Here is a 20,049-nt window from a genome sequence, read left to right on the forward strand (position 1 = left end):
CAAAGCAAATGAAAAGGTATCAATATAATTAGTCATCAGCGAAATGCAAATTAAAACCACGGTGAGATACCACTACACACCTACTAGAGTGGCCAAAATGTAAAAGATTGATAATACCATCGACTATGATAAATAGCAATGAAAATGCTCATATATTGCTACTGTTGAGTATAAGTTAGCACAAGCACTTTAGAAAACCGTTTGGCAGTATCTATTAGAGCTAAACATATGCCTACCCAGTGACCTAACAATTCCACTCTTAGATGTACACCCAGAAATGAGTACACAGGTTCACTGAAAGGCGAGTACGAGAATGCTCACAGCTGCTTTCTTCATAATAGCCCAAACCTGAAAACAACCCAAACGTCTGTTAATGGGAGAATGGATAACGATGTTGTGATATATTCTTACAGTGGAAGACTACAGAACGATGGAAAAGAGCAAACTAGAGCTTCAGGCTACAGGTACAGATGAATCTCTCAGACATAGTGTTCAGTGAAACAAGTGGAAGAGTACATACTGTATGATTCCATCTATATGAAGTTCAACAACAGGACAAACTTTATGGACTAGAAGTGAGAATGCTGGTTTCCTCTGGAGCAGGGCAGTGAGTGGCAGAAGGCATGAAGGAAGCTTCTGGTGGCTGGAAATGTTCTGACTCTTGATGGTGGTTACAGAGTGTGTATAATATATAATTATTCACTGAGGTGTACACTGAGGCTCTGGGTACTTTAAATACACCATTCCTCAAAAAATTTTTAAAGGGGAAAAGTGGGACAATTCAATGGGGAAATAATAGTCTTTTCAACAAATGGTGCTCATACAGCTGTATAACCACATGCAAAAAAATGAAGTTAGATCATAGATTTAATATGTAAGAGATGAAACTGTAAAATTTTTAGAACACATGGGAGTAAATCTTCACGACCTTGGATTAGGAAATGAGTACTTAGGTATGACACCAAAAGCACAAGTGACGAAAGAAAAGACAGACAACAGCAAAATTTAAAACTTTTATGCTTCAAATGATATAATCAAGAAAGTGAAAAGACAACCCACAGAATGGGAGAAAAATCTGCAAATCATTTATCTAATAAGGGTCTAGTGTCCAGAATATATAAAGAACTATAACTCAATTTATTAAATAACCCAATTTAAGAATGGGCAGGGACTTCCCTGGTGGTGCAGTGGATAAGACTCCACGCTCCCAGTGCAGGGGGCCCGGGTTTGATCCCTGGTGGGGGAACTAGATCCCACATGCACGCCGCAACTAAGAGTTCGCATGCCACAACTAAGACCCAGAGCAACCAAATAAATAAATATAAAAAAAAACAGTCTGTGACAACTGTAATCTGTTAAAAAAAAAAAAAGAATGGGCAGATGTTTTGAATGGACATTTCTCCAAAGAAAACACACAAATGGCAATAAGCATTTAGATGAAAAGATGCTCAGTATCATTAGTCATCAGGGAAATGCAAATCAAAACCATAATGAGATACCACTTGTCACCCACTAGGATGGCTATAATAAAAGCAAAACCAACAAAAACAGACAGTAAGAACTGTTGGTGAGGATGCAGAGGAATGCACTGCTGGTTGAAATATAAAACAAGGCAGCTGCTCTTGGCAGTTCCTCAAAAGGTTATATATAGCTACCATATGAGCCCAAAATTCTACTTCAAGGTATGAATCCAAAAAAGTTAAAAACATATGTCCAAGCAAAAAATTATACATGAATGTTCATAGTAGCGTTATTCATAATAGCCAAAAGGTAGGAAAAACGCCAATGTTCATTAACTTATTAATGGATAAATAAAATGTGATACATCCATCTAATGAAATCTACAATGGGATACTGCTCAGCAATGAGAAGGAATGAAGTACTGATACAGGCCACAACATGGATGAAACATTTTGCTAACTGAAAGAAGCCAATCGCAAGTGTCACATATTACATGATTCCATTTATGTAAAATGTCCAGAACAGGCAAATCTATAGACAAAGGAGATTAGTGGTTACCAGGGGTTGAGCGGGGTGAGGTAGGAGGGGAAAGGGACAGGAGTGATTGCTAATGGGTAGGGGGTTTCTTTTATGGGAGATGAAAATGTTTTAAAATTAGACTGTGATGATGGTTGTACAAATCTGTGAATATACTAAAACAAATGGAATTACACACTTTAATTAGGTAAATTGTATGGTATGTGAATTATATCCCAATAAAGCTGTTAGAAAAAGAGAGTGGATATGCCTCTTCTATAGTCTATTTCATGGCGCTGGCCCATCCTGAGTTATAGGATCTGAAAGCTACAGGCCAAAGGATGTGTAGACGTAGGCCAAAGGATGTGTGTGGATGGAACTGAAAGAGCAAGGTTATATCCCCAACACAAGCCCCAGACAGCGGCTAGGATGAGCTCTGGGTTTTATGTGTCTGTGTCCACGTGCACTCCAATTCCTACTTCTGCTTTTCATGACCCAAGAATAAATGTGAAATGGCACAAGAGCTTGGGTTCACAGCTTGACTACTGCTTCCCGGGGCCCACAGTTCCAGCCTCTACCCTCGGGGCTCTCTCCAGGACAGTCCCAGAGCTGGCTTCCTCGGGTCATCAACACACTGGATTGGCTTATTCTAGAACAGCGCTGTCCCACAGAAATACAATGCAAGCCACATAGGTCACCTTAAACGTTCTAGTGGCCACATTTTAAAAAGTTTAAAAAAACAGGTGAAATTAATTTTAATAATATATTTTATTTAAAATACATATTTTAAATGTTTTCATTTTAACATGATCAATAATCAAATTACGAATGACACATTTTACATTCTTTTTTTCCTACTAAGTCCTCAGAATCCAGTGTGTATCTTACTCAGCTTATCTCAATTCGGACGAGCCACGTTTTAAGTGCTCCAGAGCCACACGTGGCTAGTGGCTGCCCAAGTGGACAGCGCAGCCCGAAATCTGCTTCGTGTTGCAAAATGAGTATTTTCAAAGCCTGCTGCTTTATGAAAATGTTAATTTAATAATAACAAGTACTGAGGAGGAAACCAAAGCTCAGTGAGGTGAAGTGCCTCGCCTAAGGCATAAGGGCATAACCCCTGAGTGGCAGGGGTTAAGAGAAGAGAGTCTGCAGTTGGGTGAGAATTACCTGCTCCACAGGGTCCATGTGCAGATGACAGGAGACACCCATGGGAAGAGATGGGCGCACAGCCTGGCTCACATCCACCACTCACACCCCAAGGAACATGAGCTCCATCACTACAATGCTATTAATACCAAACCATGCAGGGCGAGAGGCTCGGGGGAAAAAGCAGAGATCACTCAGGGTCACTAGCTGGAGAAACTCCGCACCGCCTCTGAGACATTCACCGACACCCCCCCAAAAAACCCAGCTTGTACCACTCACCGGACTGGTGGGCAAAGGAACCACAAGGCTCAGCCGAGGTCCATCCTCCTCCGGAAGCTTCCGCTGGCCACTTCCTTGGCCGACTGCTCTGGTCGCCTCCCTCACAGGACTAGGAGGCTGCTGGCCTGAAGTGCTCCCCAAAAGGACAGCTTGGGCACTGCCCGGCTGTGGCCAGCCCAGGGCGCCAGGTGCCTGGGAAAGCGGCTCCTGCTTGCGGTCCCCATCTCGAGTCCCAGGGGATGCTTGGGCGGGGCGGGACTCTGCAGGTACCTCAAGGCGCAGGGGTGTGCTGGTGTCCAGGCCGCGGAGGGCGAGCAAGGCCTGCAGCGTGGGAACCTCCGCTTCGTGGCTCAGTCTGTTGGTTGGCACAGAGTTCACCTGGGCTTTGCTGAATTCTGACAACACCCTGGAAGTTTTTAAACAAAGAAACCTGTGTGACGGGCTTGTCAGCTAGAATGCCCAAGGCTAAGTAGAAAACTGCTGTTTTGTGATTGAACAAAAAACAAAACAAAACAATCCCCAACCCCTTAATCATCGCTGTGCTCCCAGCTCATACACACAGACACTCCCACCAAAGTTGCTCCCCGGCTGGGACTTGGGCAGGTTGGGTAGGCAGGTGAGTTGTGCGGCCCAGGATCTCAGCTGACAAAGCCCACAAAGCAGAGGACAGGACTAGAGGCGAATGGGAACTGACCGCCTTTCACCCTCTGAACAGGCTAACGGTGGGCCTGCAGAGCTGGCTCAGCCAAATAGCTGTGTGGCCGGTCCCTGCCCCAAGGCGACCTCAGCAGTGCCTCGGTGAACAGCATGTCTCAGAGCTGGGCTCCAAGACTCCGCTCCCTGGGACACGGGCTTGGGTGAAGTGAGGACCCGCTTTGCTCCTGGAACAGTAACTGGGCAGCAGGGTCGGGGTGAGGGGCTGGGTGTGGATCCAGAGAAGCCTCAAATCCCCAGAAGCTGCTGCTGGAGCACAGTGCATACAAGCTGTGCAGTGTGTGTGCCCGTGTACATGCGGATGTGTTCCTGATGGGACTGGCACTTTCTGCCCCTCAGTGGTGTGTCTGGGGCCGGGGGAGCCAATGTCACTGCCTTTGTGTACACACACACACGCACACGCACACACACACAGAGTTCTGGGACTTCTGGAATGTGCGCTGGCTAGTGGCTGCTTCTCCCTCCCTCTCCTGAGGCTTCCGAGAATCCAAGTTCTGTTTCTGAAGTAAACCTATTTGCTGTCTCCACCTCTGCTTATGAATCCAGTGAGGACATCATGGGCAAATACAGGTTCTGGTGGCAAGAAAGCTGTCTGGGGCCCAAGAGATCTCACCATCGCACGTATCTGCCCTAATGGCTTAGACTGGGTGCAGAAGACACATCAAACTCCCCTTAATGTGGTACGGAAAAGAGGATTTTAGAACTCAAGTTTTCATCTGATTGTCTTCTAGGTGAGCTCTGCTCTTATTTACACCATCATAACCCCAAACAACATTTTAAGACATTTTAGACAAGAAGAGGTGACCAACCCATGCATTTCTGGGCAACTGATTTTCAACAGAGGTGCTGAGACATTTCAGTGGGGAAAGAATAGTCTTTCAACAAATGGTGCTGCGATAAGTGAATAGTTCCATGCAAAAGAATAAAGTTGGACTCATCTCACACCATATAAAAAAATTAACCCCAAATGGATCAAAGACCTAAAGATAAGAGCTAAAACTATAAAACTCTTAGAAGGAAAGAGGTGTAAAGCTTCATATCTTTGGATCAGGCAGTGGTTTCTTAGATATGACATCTAATGCATAAGTGACTAATAAAAAATATAATAAAAATATTTGCATATAAAATGTGCAAATATTATCATATATCTGATAAGAGTCTAGTACCCAGAATATACAGAGCTCTTACAACTCAACAATAAATAACCCAATTTAAAAACAGGCAAAGGATGGGACTTCCCTGCTGGTCCAGTGGTTAAGAATCTGCCTTAAAATGCAGGGGATGCGGGTTTGATCCCTGGTCAGGGAACTAAGATCCCACATGGCACAGGGCAACTAAGCCCACGTGCTGCAAGTAGAGAGAAACCCGTGGGCCGCAACAAAGAGCCCATGTGCCACAACTAAGACCCGACGCAGCCAAAAATAAATAAATAGTACAGATGAACTGGTTTGCAGGGCAGAAATAGAGACACAGATGTAGAGAACAAACGTATGGACACCAAGGGGGGAAAGTGGTGGTGGTGGTGGTGGTGGGGTGGTGGGATGATTTGGGAGATTGGGATTGACATGTATACACTGATATGTATAAAATGGATAACTAATAAGAACCTGCTGTATAAAAAAATAAATAAAATTCAAACAAAAATAAATATTTTTAAAAAGAAAAAAGCACAATGCTTTCAAAAAATAAATAAATTAAAAGTAGGCAAAGGAAAAAAATAGGCAAAGGATTTGAATAGACATTACTCCAAAGAAGATATATAAATGGCCAATGAAGACATGAAAAAGTGCTCAGAATCATTAGACAATAGTGAAATACAAATCAAAACCACAAGGAGATACTACTGTATGCCCAACAGGATGGCTATAATAAAAGAGACAGAGAGGGCTTCCCTGGTGGCGCACTGGTTGAGAGTCCGCCTGCTGATGCAGGGGACGTGGGTTCGTGCCCCGGTCCGGGAAGATCCCACATGCCGCGGAGCGGCTGGGCCCGTGAGCCATGGCTGCTGAGCGTACGCGTCCGGAGCCTGTGCTCCGCAACGGGAGAGGCCACAAGAGTGAGAGGCCCGCGTACGCAAAAAAAAAAAAACAACAAAGAGACAGAGAATAATAAGTACTGGCAAAGATGTGGAGAAATTGGAACACATATATATTGTCAGTGGAAATGTGAAATGGTGCAGCCCCTGTGGAAAACATTTGGTAGCTGCTCAGAAAGTTAAATATAGAGTTATCATGGGACTCAGTAATTCTACTCTTAGGTACTTACCCAAAAGAATTCAAAACATATGTCCACACAAAATACTTGTAAATGAATGCTCACAGCAACATTATTCATAATAGCCAAAAAGTGGGAAAAAATGTCCATTAATTAATGAATAAATAAACAAATTGTAATATATCCATACAATGGAATATTATTTGCCCATGATATGTGCTGTATAACGTGGTTGAACCTTGAAAACATTGTACTAAGTGAAAGAAGGCAGTCACAAAAGGCCACATACTGTATGACTCGATTGATATTAAATGTCCAGAAAAGGTAAATTCATAGCTAATGGGTAAGGGACTTCTTTACAGGATAATGAAAATGCTCTTGAAGTAGACAGCAGTAGACGTTGAATTCACGACCTTGTGAATATACTGAAAACCACTGAACAGTACCCTTTACAATGGTGAATGTTGCGGTATGTGAATCATATATTGATAAACAAACAGATGACCTCTCAGAGAAAGCTGTAAATGTGTTTGTGGAATAGTTACGGTGGGGACGCAGGTGGGGACTCGCTCTTGCTCTAAAAGCCACACTCTAAAAACAGACCCACAAAAAATCCAAGAGTGCAATTTGCAGCGAGTAGGCAATGATGAGTTCTGGAAAGAAAGGGGTAGTTTCCACAGGCAGAGGAGGAGGGGCATTTGCTAACCACTTCTATGTGTCCAAACCACGGGGCCCCCTTCTGAAATGAACTAGGGTGTCAGACTTTTTACAAGGTCCTCTGTGAGGTCCCGGCTCCTCATGGGCTCCCAGGAGGTGGTGTGGTGAGTGATTAAAAGCAGGGGCTCCCGAGTCCACCTGGCCTTGCTTAACACACGGCTGTGGGCCCCACAATGTGAACATTATGTTCATGGACTTAATTCCCTTATCTGGAAAATGGATGTGGTATCAGCACCCATCTTTTATGACTGTGACTAAGATTAAATGACATAATACAGGCAAAGTGCTTAGCACAGCGTCTGGCACAAAGTGATCAATAACTGTTAACCTCATTATCACTGATAAGACTGCTTAGCCCCCGTGTACACAAACATAGACGTGTAAGGAAAGGAACAGATTTATTGAAATACTCACTAGCATTACCAAAACAGTTACCAATTAGAAGTGAATCCTAACCTATAAGAAAGATTTTAATGACAAGCGTAGACTGGGTGTTAGAATAAGTGACTGACTTAATGCTTAGAGAAATGTCACCAAACAGCAGGAAGCTTGTGTGATCAATTAGAGCTTCTGTCAAATCAAAACCAAGATCAAGGGGAATTCCTTGGCAGTCCAGTGGTTAGGACTCTGCACTTCCATTGAAGGGGGCACGGGTTCAATCCCTGGTCAGGGAACTAAGATCCTTCAAGCTGCAGGGCACAGCCAAAACAACCCCAAAAAAACAAAAAACCCAGGTCAAGGTGAAATGAAGCTCACAGAGCTTCACCAGAATTGGTGAAGGACTCAGTGAGAATAAGAGAGACACGTACATCAAGTGGAAAAAAGGGCTAGAGATGAGATTTTGAAGGAAAGGCAAGAGAAAGAACATTTTTAAAAATTTTGAGGAAAATGAAACATAGAAATGAAACTGGGGGAAAAGAAATGAAACTGAAACCACTACAGTCCTTCCACTTTGGTCTGGTTCAGGGCCATGTTTCCCAAAACCTTTCTATTCGAAAATTGTTTTTTTGTTTTTTTTTTTTTTTGGCTGCACCGCCCGGCATGTAGGATCTTAGTTCCCCAACCAGGGACTGAACCCAGGCCCCCCCTGCATTGGAAGCGCAGAGTCTTAACCACTGGACTACCAGGGAAGTCCTCTATTCGAAAATTTTTAAACTTTGTGCTTTCATTTAGAGAACAATCTGGGAAAAAAGTATATGTATTATAAATACTTATGTATGAAGTAAATTAAAAGCATGGCCTGGAGAATCTGAATGGCCACCTTATAAAGTACCCCTGACAAGTGATCCTGAGCCTGCGGTTTTCCTGAACATGCAGACTATTGTGTTGGTGATACACAGTATTATTTGGCAGTCAAGGGCCACTAATAAAAGCAAAGAGGGCTTCCCTGGTGGCGCAGTGGTTGAGAGTCCGCCTGCCGATGCAGGGGACGCGGGTTCGTGCCCCGGTCCGGGAAGATCCCACATGCCTCGGAGCAGCTGGGCCCGTGAGCCATGGCCGCTGAGTCTGTGCGTCCGGAGCCTGTGCTCCGCAACGGGAGAGGCCACAACAGTGAGAGGCCCGCGTACTGCAAAAAAAAAAGCAAAGAGGTAGGCTGCACATGCTAAGAATCATTTCCCCCAAGGGAAGGCTTCATGACAATGACCTCTGACAAATATTACTAACCAAGGTTTTGCAGCAGTGTATGTGAGGGCAAGCAGTAGGAGAACGGATGTCACAGGTACACAGTAGTAAAATGACGCCACCACCCAGTGAGCATGCATGCTGTGTCAGACACTGCTCTAAGCATTTGACAGATCTAAATTCATTTCATCTCCCCAGCATTCCTTTGAAGCATTCTTATTCCCATTTTACAGATGAGGACATCAAGGTCAGAAAGGTTGAGTAACTTGCCTGAGATGGCAAAGCTGGTTGATGGAGGGCTCAGGCAGTCCGGCTCCTGAGTCCACACTTTTTACCACTTGACTGTACCTATGCATGATATAATTATAATTCAGGATATAATTATAATTCAGACCCAATGAACACAAAAGAAGCTGTGTGGGACAGTCGATCCTCTCTTCACAAGGCAAACTGTAATTTGGCTTCTGCAAAACATTAATAAGTTTCATTTGGAATGTTATGGGTTTTGCGCTTCATGTTTAATTTGTAGATTTTTTCTCTTTTTTTTTTGGCCACACAGAGAGGCTTGTGGGATCTTAGTTCCCCGAGCAGGGATTGAACCTGGGCCCTGGCAGTGAAAGCGCGGAGTCCTAACCACTGGACCACCAGGGAATTCCCAGTTTATAGATGTTTTGACTCTATAGCTGTAAGAGTTTTAAGCACAACATGTTTATGCCTAATTTTAAGTTATATACATTTAAGTAGCACAACAACTTAAGCAAACTCTTACGTGTTGGTGAGAATCTTTACCATTAAAACATATACTTTAAGAAATGCTGGTCTCTGTGAATGCTCCAAGACAAACTTCCAGCCCAGCTCTAAGAATGATGGCGCTGGCTGCGTGCTTGTGTGTGTGTGTGTGTGTGTGTGTGGTGTCTGCCGCTTCCTCACATCACTGTCCAGTGTTGGTCTGTACATCCTGACCCTCTTCCCTTGAGTTCCCCTGGAATACCCAGGACAACACTTCCCATGCAGGGTGGATGGTCACTGATTCAGTGACCTTAAGCTGGAATTTTCCAATCACAAGACTCATGAAAGATAAAGGCGAGGCACATGACAAAGAGAAGGCTGGCTGGTCTGCGGGAGGAGGGAGAGACAACCAAGGGCTAAGACAGGTGACTGAGCCTCAGTCACGCCATGGGCCCAGCCATCTCTGGGGCGGGGGCTGCTCCTTCCCAGCACGTTATATCTAATCCTTCCGTTTGACATGTGAAAATTCTATCTGATGTGCTCAATGTTCAGAGGCCATTTCTGGGACCTACCAGACATTCTTATGTGTGCATCTCACTCATGGGTATCTCACTTGATTCTCAAACAGCCCTATGAGGGAATTTCCATTTTAAAGACGAAGAAACAATAAAATAGGTAACTAATAAGGACCTACTGTATAGCACAGGGAACTCTACTCAGTATTCTGTAATGACCTATATGGGAAAAGAATCTAAAATGAGTGGATATAAGAATATGTGTAACTGAATCACTTTGCTGTACAGCAGAAACTGAAACAACATTGTAAATCAACTCTACTCCAATAAAAATTTAAAAAAAAAGAAAAAAGAAAAAGATGAAGAAACAGAACCTCAAGAAGAGTTAGCCATGTACGAGACATAACTGGGCTTGTACGTGGTGGAACGGGGCTTGAAACTAGATCTGCTCCAGGGCCAGTCCATGACACCCAATCCTGGTGTGATTCCCACACCGGGTGGGAGCCCTGTAAAGACCTGAACCAAGGTGGGGGGAAGGGTGGGGAACAGCAGGAGTGGAAAGGTCCTAAACACAGCTGATGTAACACAGGTCCTACTAGAGGAAATGCTTCAGAGACGGCTACCATTTTTTACCTATGAGACGAGCAAATTTCCAAAAGTTTGATGATACCTTCTGTTGACAAGGCTGAGAGGACACAAGCACAACCCTGATGGAGCGCAAATAGGCAATATCTGTGAAAATTACAAATTAATTTATTCCTTGGCTCAGCAATTTTGCTTCTGGGAATTTACTGAACAGAGATAGCTTGCGTAGGCCTAAAGGACCACATACACAGGTTATTTATAGAAATACTGAACTCCAATGTCCATTAAACTCAGGGCTGATTCAATAAACTAAGGTACATTCATACAATGGAAAAATCTGTAACAGGAAAAAAAAAAAAAAAAAGAAGCTCTGATATGAAAAGATCTCCCAAACAAGGTATAGAATAATTTATACTAGCTTTCGTGGAAAGAAAGGAATAAGAAATAAGAAAGATAATAACCTATAAGGGAAAAGAATCTGAAAAACAATATATTATATATATATATATATATATAATATATATATAACATATTTATATGTATGTATAAATAACTGAATTACTGTGCTGTACACCTGAAACTAACACAACATTGTAAATCAACTATACTTCAATTTAAAAAAAAAAGAAAGGGCTTCCCTGGTGGCGCAGTGGTTGAGAGTCCGCCTGCCGATGCAGGGGACGCGGGTTTGTGCCCCAGTCCGGGAAGATCCCACATGCCGCGGAGCGGCTGGGCCCGTGAGCCATGGCCGCTGGGCCTGCGCGTCTGGAGCCTGTGCTCCGCGACGGGAGAGGCCACAACAGTGAGAGGCCCGCGTACTGAAAAAAAAAAAAAAAAAAAAAAAAGAAAATTTAAAAATTTGTACATTCATATTTGTTATAGATGCATTTAGAAATTGGAAAAATATGCAAGAAATTAATAATTATGGTTACATAAATACAGTGGGAAAGACTTTTCACTGTATATATTTTAGATTTTTTTTAACTATAAAAATATATTATCTATTCAAAAATTAATGTTAAAAAGCCTGAAGGAAGGAAGGCTCTGGCCAGGCTCCCCTCTCCAGTCCAGTTCATCATTCCATGTCCTCCTCCTCCACACATTTGCTCGTCCCCATTTGTCTGCCACCCCCGTCCTGGCATCACTCAGGTTTTGTGTCCCCCAGAAGGTCTTCTGTGAGGTCCCAGAAGATCACCCTTATGCACTGTGCTTCACTGCACTTTTTGGGAAGTTGTACATAGAGCTCTGAACTATCAGTTTCCTTCTCTCTAGATGAAGACGACAATAATATTTCACACTAAATCTCAGAGATTAAATAACTTGTTACAGGTCACCAGGACAGAGATGGGGCTGGAACCAACTCTGAGCCCCATCTAAATGCATTCTCCCCACTGGCCCCAGTCTGCCTGAAGGTACAGCTCCCAGCAATTCCAGTCTCTGGGGGAGAGTCCCTGCCCCCTTCATCTGTCTTTACGCCCTAACAGAGTTCCGTGCTCAGTGACAGGCAATCACATGCCCCAGGAAGGGAGGGAGGGCAAGAGGAAGAGAAGAAGGAAGGAGAAAGAGAGGGAAGGGGTGGGGGAGGGGTACTCACTCTTGCAGAGACGGGTCCGAATCGTCAGCATTTGCCGTCCCCAGGTCTGAGTCGCAGGACATGGGCTCCTCGGAACGGTCTGGACTCTTGGAGCCATTCTCTTGGAGCAGGCAGCTGTCAGAGTTGAGGCTGCAAGAGAGCTGAGACGAACTGGCCGTGTCCAGACTGAGGGAGGAGGCCGTGAGGCCCCTGTTCCGTCGGATCTTATGGCCCGAGTGCTGGACCTCGATGTCCTCCGAGCCTGAGGAATGGGAGATGGAATCCAGAGACTCCTTCCGCTGTAGTTCCGCTCCAGAGGTAGTGAGGGGGTCGAGCTCCGAGAGCGGGCAGAGCCCGGAGAGGGCCAGCGGGGTGAGCGTCCACTCGTTTAGGATGGCAGACTTGTAGGAGAGCTCGAAGGACAGGGACGTCAGGCCCTGCAGGAAGCTCAGGAGGAACTCGCCCTCCTCGGCGTCACGGAGCAGGGCCGTGGGCTGATAGTACTCGCACAGGCGGGCCTGCTCCTGCAGCAGCAGCTTCAGGTAGCACTCCATCAGGCCGTCATTGAGGGCCAGCCGCAGCCAGGCCCGGCAGCGGCCCACATCCGTGCTCACGAAGATCAGGTGCTCCAATTCCGAGATGATGTGTCTGGGAAGGCGGAGAGCACACGTGTTTTCAAGAAACAACTCCAAATCATGGACATGTCATTTTATCCACTGGTTAGCAAGAGCCAGTAACAACGACCACAAATATACATAGGCATGAAAAGCTCCTGGATAACAGTGTTAAAGGGGAATTTAGAAAGGTTCAGCTCTAAACCCCCAACTTTTTTACATTTAGTGTCATGAAGGATTGTTGCCATTTTCATGACAACTACCCGTCCGGCCCCTGACATCACCTGCTCATCCTGGACGTGTCTGCTAAGCCCCTAAATTTTAGGTTGAGGTCCTCAGAGCTGTGAAGACACAGGGTAAAGTCATGGTCCCTACCCTCGGTCCAGGAAACCGCCTTTCAAGGGCATATTGAGGTGAGCCCTGTTGTTAGCAGAGCTGGGGTGAGGGCTGGGTAATCATCTCTGGGTTGGAGTAAGGAAAACACCACAGAAGAGGGTAGTATCTGAGCTGGGCCTTGAGAGACTAAAGAGGCAAAGATGGATGGAGAACCTTTGAGGCACAAGGGACTGACGGAGAAAAAAGCATAAAGGGTAGGAAAGCAACAGACTGTAACAGGAGTGGGGAGTGCTCCAGTTACAGCACAGGGACAAAGAGTGGGTGATTGGGTTGCAAAGCCAGGTAATGCAGGCCTTGAGTATCAAACGGGGGAGGCAAAGCGGGGCGATGCTCCCCACACCTGGCTGTGCACCCGAATCACCTGGGGAACTAGGTTAGGATACAGGTTCCGGGGCCCCAGCCAAGTGAAGCAGACCCCAGGCTGGCGTTTGGGAGCCTGTGGGCTATAGGTTTTTGCTCAGGAAAGTGACGTGCTCGCAGCTACGCAGACTTCAGGGTGGGGTGTTCCTACCCAACCCGACCTCACGTGTACCAAACTCAGCTCCTGAATGCCTCGGTCTGATGTAAATGCCCCTCCTCTGACTACCGCCATCCCCTGTGCACGTCTCCTCCACGGGAGTGCGGACCGTACTCTGCAGAACCCAGTGATGGAGCTCCAGTCAGCTTAAGCTCAGTAAATGTTGGCTGACTGACCAAAGGAAAGACAGAATGAGATAAGGGGGACAATTAGAAAGGCACTGCCACCCAGGAGTCAGGTAAGAGCCTGAGATAGGGCAGCGGCAGTAGCACGGGAAGGAAGATTAGAGACTGACAAAGGCACCTTCGGGCAGGAGGTGGCATTTAATAGCCCCGAGAGGCACAGTGTCAGCTGCCTGCTCCGAAGTCCAGGCGGTTCAGGGCAGGGCCAGCAAGACAAGTGTCTCAGAGCACACATTCAGAGGCTCTAGCTGGATGCCACTCTTCTTAAAAAAAAAGAAACAAACCCTACCTTGTTACAAGTATGATATGTAGCACACAGATGTGCAAACATCCTAAGGCAGGGTCAGCAAACTTCTGGAAAGCGCCAGACAGTAAAGATTTCAGGCTCTGCAGGCCGCACAACCTCTGTTGCAACTACCGAATTTGCCAGAGGGTGGTACAAAGAAGGCTCCTGCTCTTGCTTAGGGCGCCCAGCCCAGGGGCTCGACGCTGCCCCAGGCCATGGCCTGAGGGGCTCACTGAGCCCTGGTCTAACATCCCCCCACCCCCACCCCGCTTGGTCCACCAACTCCTCTCCGGGACACAGGGCTCTCTGTGTCTCTCCCGCATGGCTGGAGGGAAGAGCCCAGCGTCCCACACTCTGAAGCTCTTCCCCGACGTGAACTGCCTCCACCCCCTGCCCCACCACCCCCAGCAGCTCTCACTTGTGGGTGACAGCTTTCAGGAGGGGCCAGAAGACGGGCTGAGGCAGAGGCTTCTGGTGGGCACTTTTCTTCCTTTTCCCTCCGGCCTCGGCTCGGATGTGCTTGGTGTGCAGGCCGTGGATGAAGACGGCTTCCAGGGCGCTGCACATGCTGTTGGCATCTCCGTCTTCACTTGTGACTGCTGTGTCCAAGGACACGTACTGCTTCTGCAGTGCCTTCACGGAGCCCACTAGCTTCTTCTTGATGACCTGGGTGGCGCCAGACATAACACAGGCCTTTAGAGGCTCCTGTGGCGACCCCTGCAATGTGACTCTTCCTGTGGCCAAACTCATGGGTCCACATGCATGCACAAATCTACATATCTGTGTAGCAAAACGAGTACAGGCTAACAGTAGAAAATAAAGAGAAAGCAGAGAGAAGAAAAGGAAAATCGCCCCAAGATGTGTTAGTTTTTGCAAAGATACGTGTGTTTTAAAAATTTCTTTGTTTTCTATTTTTTATTTACTTATTTATTGGCCGCACAGAGAGGCTTGTGGGATCTTAGTTCCCCGACCAGGGACTGAACCCGGCCCACGGCAGTGACAGCGCTGGGTCCTAACCACTGGACGGCCAGGGAAATCCCTGTTTGTTTTTTAAACCAAACTTCAGTGAGCTGACAGCCATATAAACCTTGTGTTTAAATACTGGCTCCATCAGAGTTACAGCTATGGGAGCTTGGGTAATCCATTTAGGGCAGGGGTGAGGCTTTCTACCTTAATCACATGACCAACATTCCACTGAGAGTCAACAGGTTAAGAGTCAAAAAGTGTTGCTTTAGAACAATAAAAACACCCAGAAACAGGAGCACAGTTTACATGAAGAAAGATCCTAGACCTGGCAGTCAGAGCCTGGGTTTAGTCTCAGCTCTGTCAGTCACCAGTTGGGTCACCTCAGATATTTCACTTAACCTCTCTGAGCCTCAACTTTCTCATCTGTTAAATGGAAATAATACTTGGTGATTTACAGCTGGGGGTATTACTCTTTGAAAGTAGGACTAGTTTTTTTTTTTGGTTTTTTTTTTGCGGTACACGGGCCTGTCACTCTTGTGGCCTCTCCCGTTGCGGAGCACAGGCTCCGGATGCGCAGGCTCAGCGGCCATGGCTCACGGGCCCAGCCGCTCCACGGCATGTGGGATCCTCCCGGACCAGGGCACAAACCCGTGTCCCCTGCATCGGCAGGCGGACTCTCAACCACTGCGCCACCAGGGAAGCTCAGGACTAGTTTTTTATTCATCCTTGTGCCCTCCACAATGGGCCTGGTTCTTGGCACATGTACTCAGTAAATGTTTGCTAAATGAATAAATTATAAAATATACATAAAGTCCTTTGAAAATACATAGTTAAGATCGTTCTATCATAATATAAGTACATATATCAAAATTACCTAAGGGTTTGGAAAAGGACTGGAAGGGATTGCAGAAAAACTGGTTTGAATTATTAGGTGATAGGATTATGGACAAATATTTCACTGTTTCACTTTTATTTTAGCCAACACAATTAATGTTAATGTTCTTTGAAAAGTTAAATGTTCCTTTTTTAGAACAGCTTTAATGAGACATAATTTACATATCATAGAATTCACTCATTAAAATATACAGCTCAGTGGTTTTTAGTACATTCACAGAATTGTGCAACCATTTCTGCTATCTAATTTTAGAACATTTTTATGACCCCCAAAAGAAACCCTGTACCTATCAGCAGTCACTCACTATTCCCCTCTCCCCCAACCCTTGGCAACCACTGATCTACTTTCTGTCTCTATGGATTTGCCTATTCTGGACATTTCTTATAAATGGAATCATATGATATGCAGCCTTTTGTGTCTGACTTCACTTAGCACGTTTTCAAGTTTGTCTGTGTTGTAGCATATATCAGTCCTTCATTCCTTTTTATTGCCAAATAATATTCCATTGCATGGATATATCACATTATATTTAGCCATTCATCGATTAATAGATATTTGGGTTGTTTCCACTTTTTGGCTACAACACTGCTATGAACATTCATGTTCATAGTTTTTTGTGTAAATATATGTTTTCAATTCTCTTGGGTGTATACCTAGGAGTGGAATTGCTGAGTCACATGCAACTCTATGTTTCACTTTTTGAGGAACTATCAAACTGTTTTCCACAATGGCTGTACCATTTTACACTCCCACCAGGAAGGTATGAGAGTTCCACCTTCTCCACAACCCCACCAATACTTATTATTGTCTGCCATTTCGATTACAGTCATCCTAGTGGATATGAAGAAGTATCTCATTATGTTTTTTTTTTTTTTCTGGCCACGCCGCACAGCATGTGGGATCTTAGTTCCCCAACCAGGGGCTGAACCCCTACCTCCCCGCACTGGAAGCACGGAGTCTTAACCACTGAACCACTGGGTAAGTCCCTCATTATGATTTTTTTTTCTTACTATTTTATTTTACTTTTTAAAAAAAAGTTGTATTGGAGTATAGTTGCCGTAAAATGTTGTGTTAGTTTCAGGTGTACAGCAAAGTGAATCAGTTATACATAGACATATATCCACCTTTTTTTTTTTTTAGATTCTTTTCCTATACAGGCCATTACAAAGTACTGAGTGGAGTCCCTGTGCTATACAGCAGGTTCTTATTGGTTATCTATTTTATATATAGTAGTGTGTATACGTCAGTCCCAATCTCCCAATTTATCCCTCCCACACCTTGTCCCCGGTAACCATGAGTTTGTTTTCTACATCCGTGGTGACTCTACTTCTGTTTTCCTCATTATGGTTTTGATTTGCCGTTGTCTAATGTCTAATGATGTGGAGCGTCTTTTTATGTACTTATTGGTCATTTGTATATCTTCTTTGGAGAAATCCTTGGTCCTCAGGTAACCTACATGCAATCTCCATTGTTTTTTGTAAATCTCCATTCTATCACCATTAAGATGATCTAGAAAGGGCAGGATCTAGAAAGGGCAGGATCTCCTCGGAGCCTGCTTCTGCTATAACTTTTTCTCAACTCCAGGCCTCTCTTTCTGAACAGTGCAAATGCATTTCAAAGTGAGAAAAAACAATGAAAACAATGAAATGGCTGTCCCAGGCACCCCTTCCTCCACCCTTGATTCTCCCTTGTTGCCTACCGGGATGGCAGCCCGGGGGTCCAGTCCATTCTCCACCGCTGAGAGCATTTCCACTCAAGCAGCAGCTCCCCAGAAGAATCACATGACACCTACAGGGACAGACACGGCCAGATGAACAATCACTGTGCCCAAACGATCTCCTCCCCACGCCCCACCCCCATCTTACTCAACCTGCAACTGCAAGGACTTTCAATACAAAAGTAAAAACTGAGAGTGGATTTTAAGGATGGAAACAAGGAAGGAAACAAGATTTCGTGGGGTGTGCCATGGGCGAGTCTATCCCAAACGGTGGGTAGAAAGGGCTCTTGACACCACTCCAAATGCTGGCACAAAAAAGCAGGGAATAAAAGGCTAATTTAGGGACCTCCCTGGTGGCGCAGTGGTTAAGAATCTGCCTGCCAATGCAGCGTACATGGGTTCAAGCCCTGGTCTGGGAAGATCCCACATGCCGCGAAGCAACTAAGCCCGTGCGCCACAACTACTGAGCCTGCACTCTAGAGCCTGTGAGCCACAACTACTGAGCCCGTGTGCCACAACTACTGAAGCCCACGCGCCTAGAGCCCGTGCTCCGCAACAAGAGAAGCCACAGCAATGAGAAGCCCGCACACCGCAATGAGGAGTAGCCCCTGCCTGCTGCAAATAGAGAAAGCCCGCATGCAGCAATGAAGACCAAACACAGACAAAAATAAATAAATTTATTAAAAAAAAAAAAAGGCTAACTTAGATACAGATGTGAGGCTGCAAGGGGGGATGCTGCAGCTGAAGGGGCCAAGAACCCACAGGGGCCGGGAAGCAGGGGCTCACAATTCACATTCAGGGCCTGGGCTCTGCAACTGTCCCGACTCCTGTCCCATCCCAGGGTCGGCCAGCTCAGTGGGGAAAAGTACAACTGAAACGCCTTCAAAAGGAAGGGCTCTCTCGCCACACAGCTGCTTCTCCTTTGGGCTGCAAAGGTCTAGCTTGAGCAGCACAGGGACATGTCTAAAGGGGAACAACACGGGTTCTGATCTCAATTTGCCACTAACCAGCTAGGCACACTGGGGCACGTATCAGACCTCTTAAGTGGAGACTATGAGTATGGAAAACGCTGAGCGCAGGGCCTGATATTTACCGAGGATAAATGGTATCTCTAACCCCAGTGGATGCGGCCGCCCGAATCTACAGGCGAAGAATGCCACTACCTAACTAAGCGTGTGCTAGGAGCTGAAGTCAGTACGCAGAGAAATCTCTCGAGGCAGCTGGCTCTCTCCCGGGGTGGCTGAGGCTAAGGGTGGGGTGGGGGCGAGGACTACGGCCTGAGCATGAAGGGGCTGCTGCCTGGCCTGCCCCACCCCGGGAACTTGCACAGGGCAGGACTGGACAGGCACACTCACATCTAAACAAATCTCTAGTGGCCACACAGCTAAGCATGAGGGGACACCACCACCAACAAAAAATAATAAAGAGAGAGAAAATCAGGTTACTGCTTTCTCTGCTCTCAAGAACCCATGGCCCAAAGAAGTTAGTAAAACCAAGACCTGTTAAATGGGTTTTGTGCCCTTTACATGTGTTACCCCATTCATTCCTGATAACCATCCTAGGAGTGTCTTATCATCTCAGTCTGACAGATAAGAAGTAGAAGCTGACCCAGGTCGGGGAAATTCCCAAGATCCCAGGGCTGGTAAGTGGCCAACTCTACCAGCCGCCGCCAGGACAACAGCAACCCGAGCTCAAGAGAAACCCCCAGACTCCAGGAGGAGTGCGACCACCTCCCTTCTGGAAGAGGCGGGTGTGGGCTGGGGCTAAGGGGGCAACGGGCGAGGGGGCAGGGGAGGCCTGGGAGGAGGGCTCTTCAGCCGGGGGCCCCGGTGAGAGGCCACAGTGGAACACTGAGGTCAGTCTGGCAGGAGAGGTTTACAGGGGGACATGAGCATGACACTTGGAGATGAGAGAGGCAGAGTGGCCCTAAATGGTAGGAGCTGCTCTGATTCAATCCCTGGCCTGTGGAGTGGGCAGTGGGTAAACAGGACCCAGAGCCAACCTCTCCAAGTAAGGACATGCAGAGGGAGGGAGGTGTGTGGAGGGCGGCCCCCGCAGAGCCAACTCTGGTCAGGGTGTGAGAGACCCCAGAACACGGGCCCCCAGCCTCAGGCCTTGTCTGACTTACCTCACCCTCACCTCATCCCCCTCCCACCTACCAGGGATTCTTCAGGGCTCTCCTCCACACTCCAGCCACCAGCGCCCCAGACAAGGGGACATGTGCTGCAGACAGTCCCTCTGGACAACGTTCCTTCCAGGCCACCCTTGTGCAGCCCAGGAGGCCAAATCCAGGTTCTCTGGCTCCAAGACCCTGGGTTCCAATCGCCTTCAGCAATTCCAGCAGCCGAAGGCCTCCCCTCCGGCCTGCCCTTCTAGAGCCTCAAGCTGCGAAACTGCCCTTCCC

General features: G+C 46.4%; 1 protein-coding gene across 16 annotated transcripts in view; it reads right to left on the reverse strand.

The window, feature by feature from the left end:
- The window catches only part of PLEKHM1 (pleckstrin homology and RUN domain containing M1), a 50,775-nt gene that overhangs the window by 26,325 nt on the left and 4,401 nt on the right, over nucleotides 1-20,049 (reverse strand). For 6 of the 16 annotated variants that reach the window (XM_089901338.1, XM_089901342.1, XM_089901336.1 and 3 more), the window contains exons 3-6: nucleotides 14,486-14,870; nucleotides 12,094-12,720; nucleotides 8,941-9,018; nucleotides 3,403-3,808 (exon numbers count right to left, since the gene is read on the reverse strand). In XM_089901338.1, the coding sequence (XP_089757464.1) occupies nucleotides 3,403-3,808; nucleotides 8,941-9,018; nucleotides 12,094-12,720; nucleotides 14,486-14,870 (1,496 nt within the window). Of the gene's footprint in view, nucleotides 1-3,402; nucleotides 3,809-8,940; nucleotides 9,019-12,093; nucleotides 12,721-14,485; nucleotides 14,871-17,627; nucleotides 17,717-20,049 lie in introns of all 16 variants that reach the window. The other 10 variants (XM_022565081.3, XM_089901346.1, XM_089901344.1 and 7 more) reach the window with 8 other exon arrangements.

Source organism: Delphinapterus leucas, chromosome 19 (assembly GCF_059928025.1).
Source record: "Delphinapterus leucas isolate spDelLeu-1000000601 "Yukka" chromosome 19, BTC_Dleu_Yukka2, whole genome shotgun sequence".
Classification (NCBI taxonomy): Eukaryota; Metazoa; Chordata; class Mammalia; order Artiodactyla; family Monodontidae; genus Delphinapterus; species Delphinapterus leucas.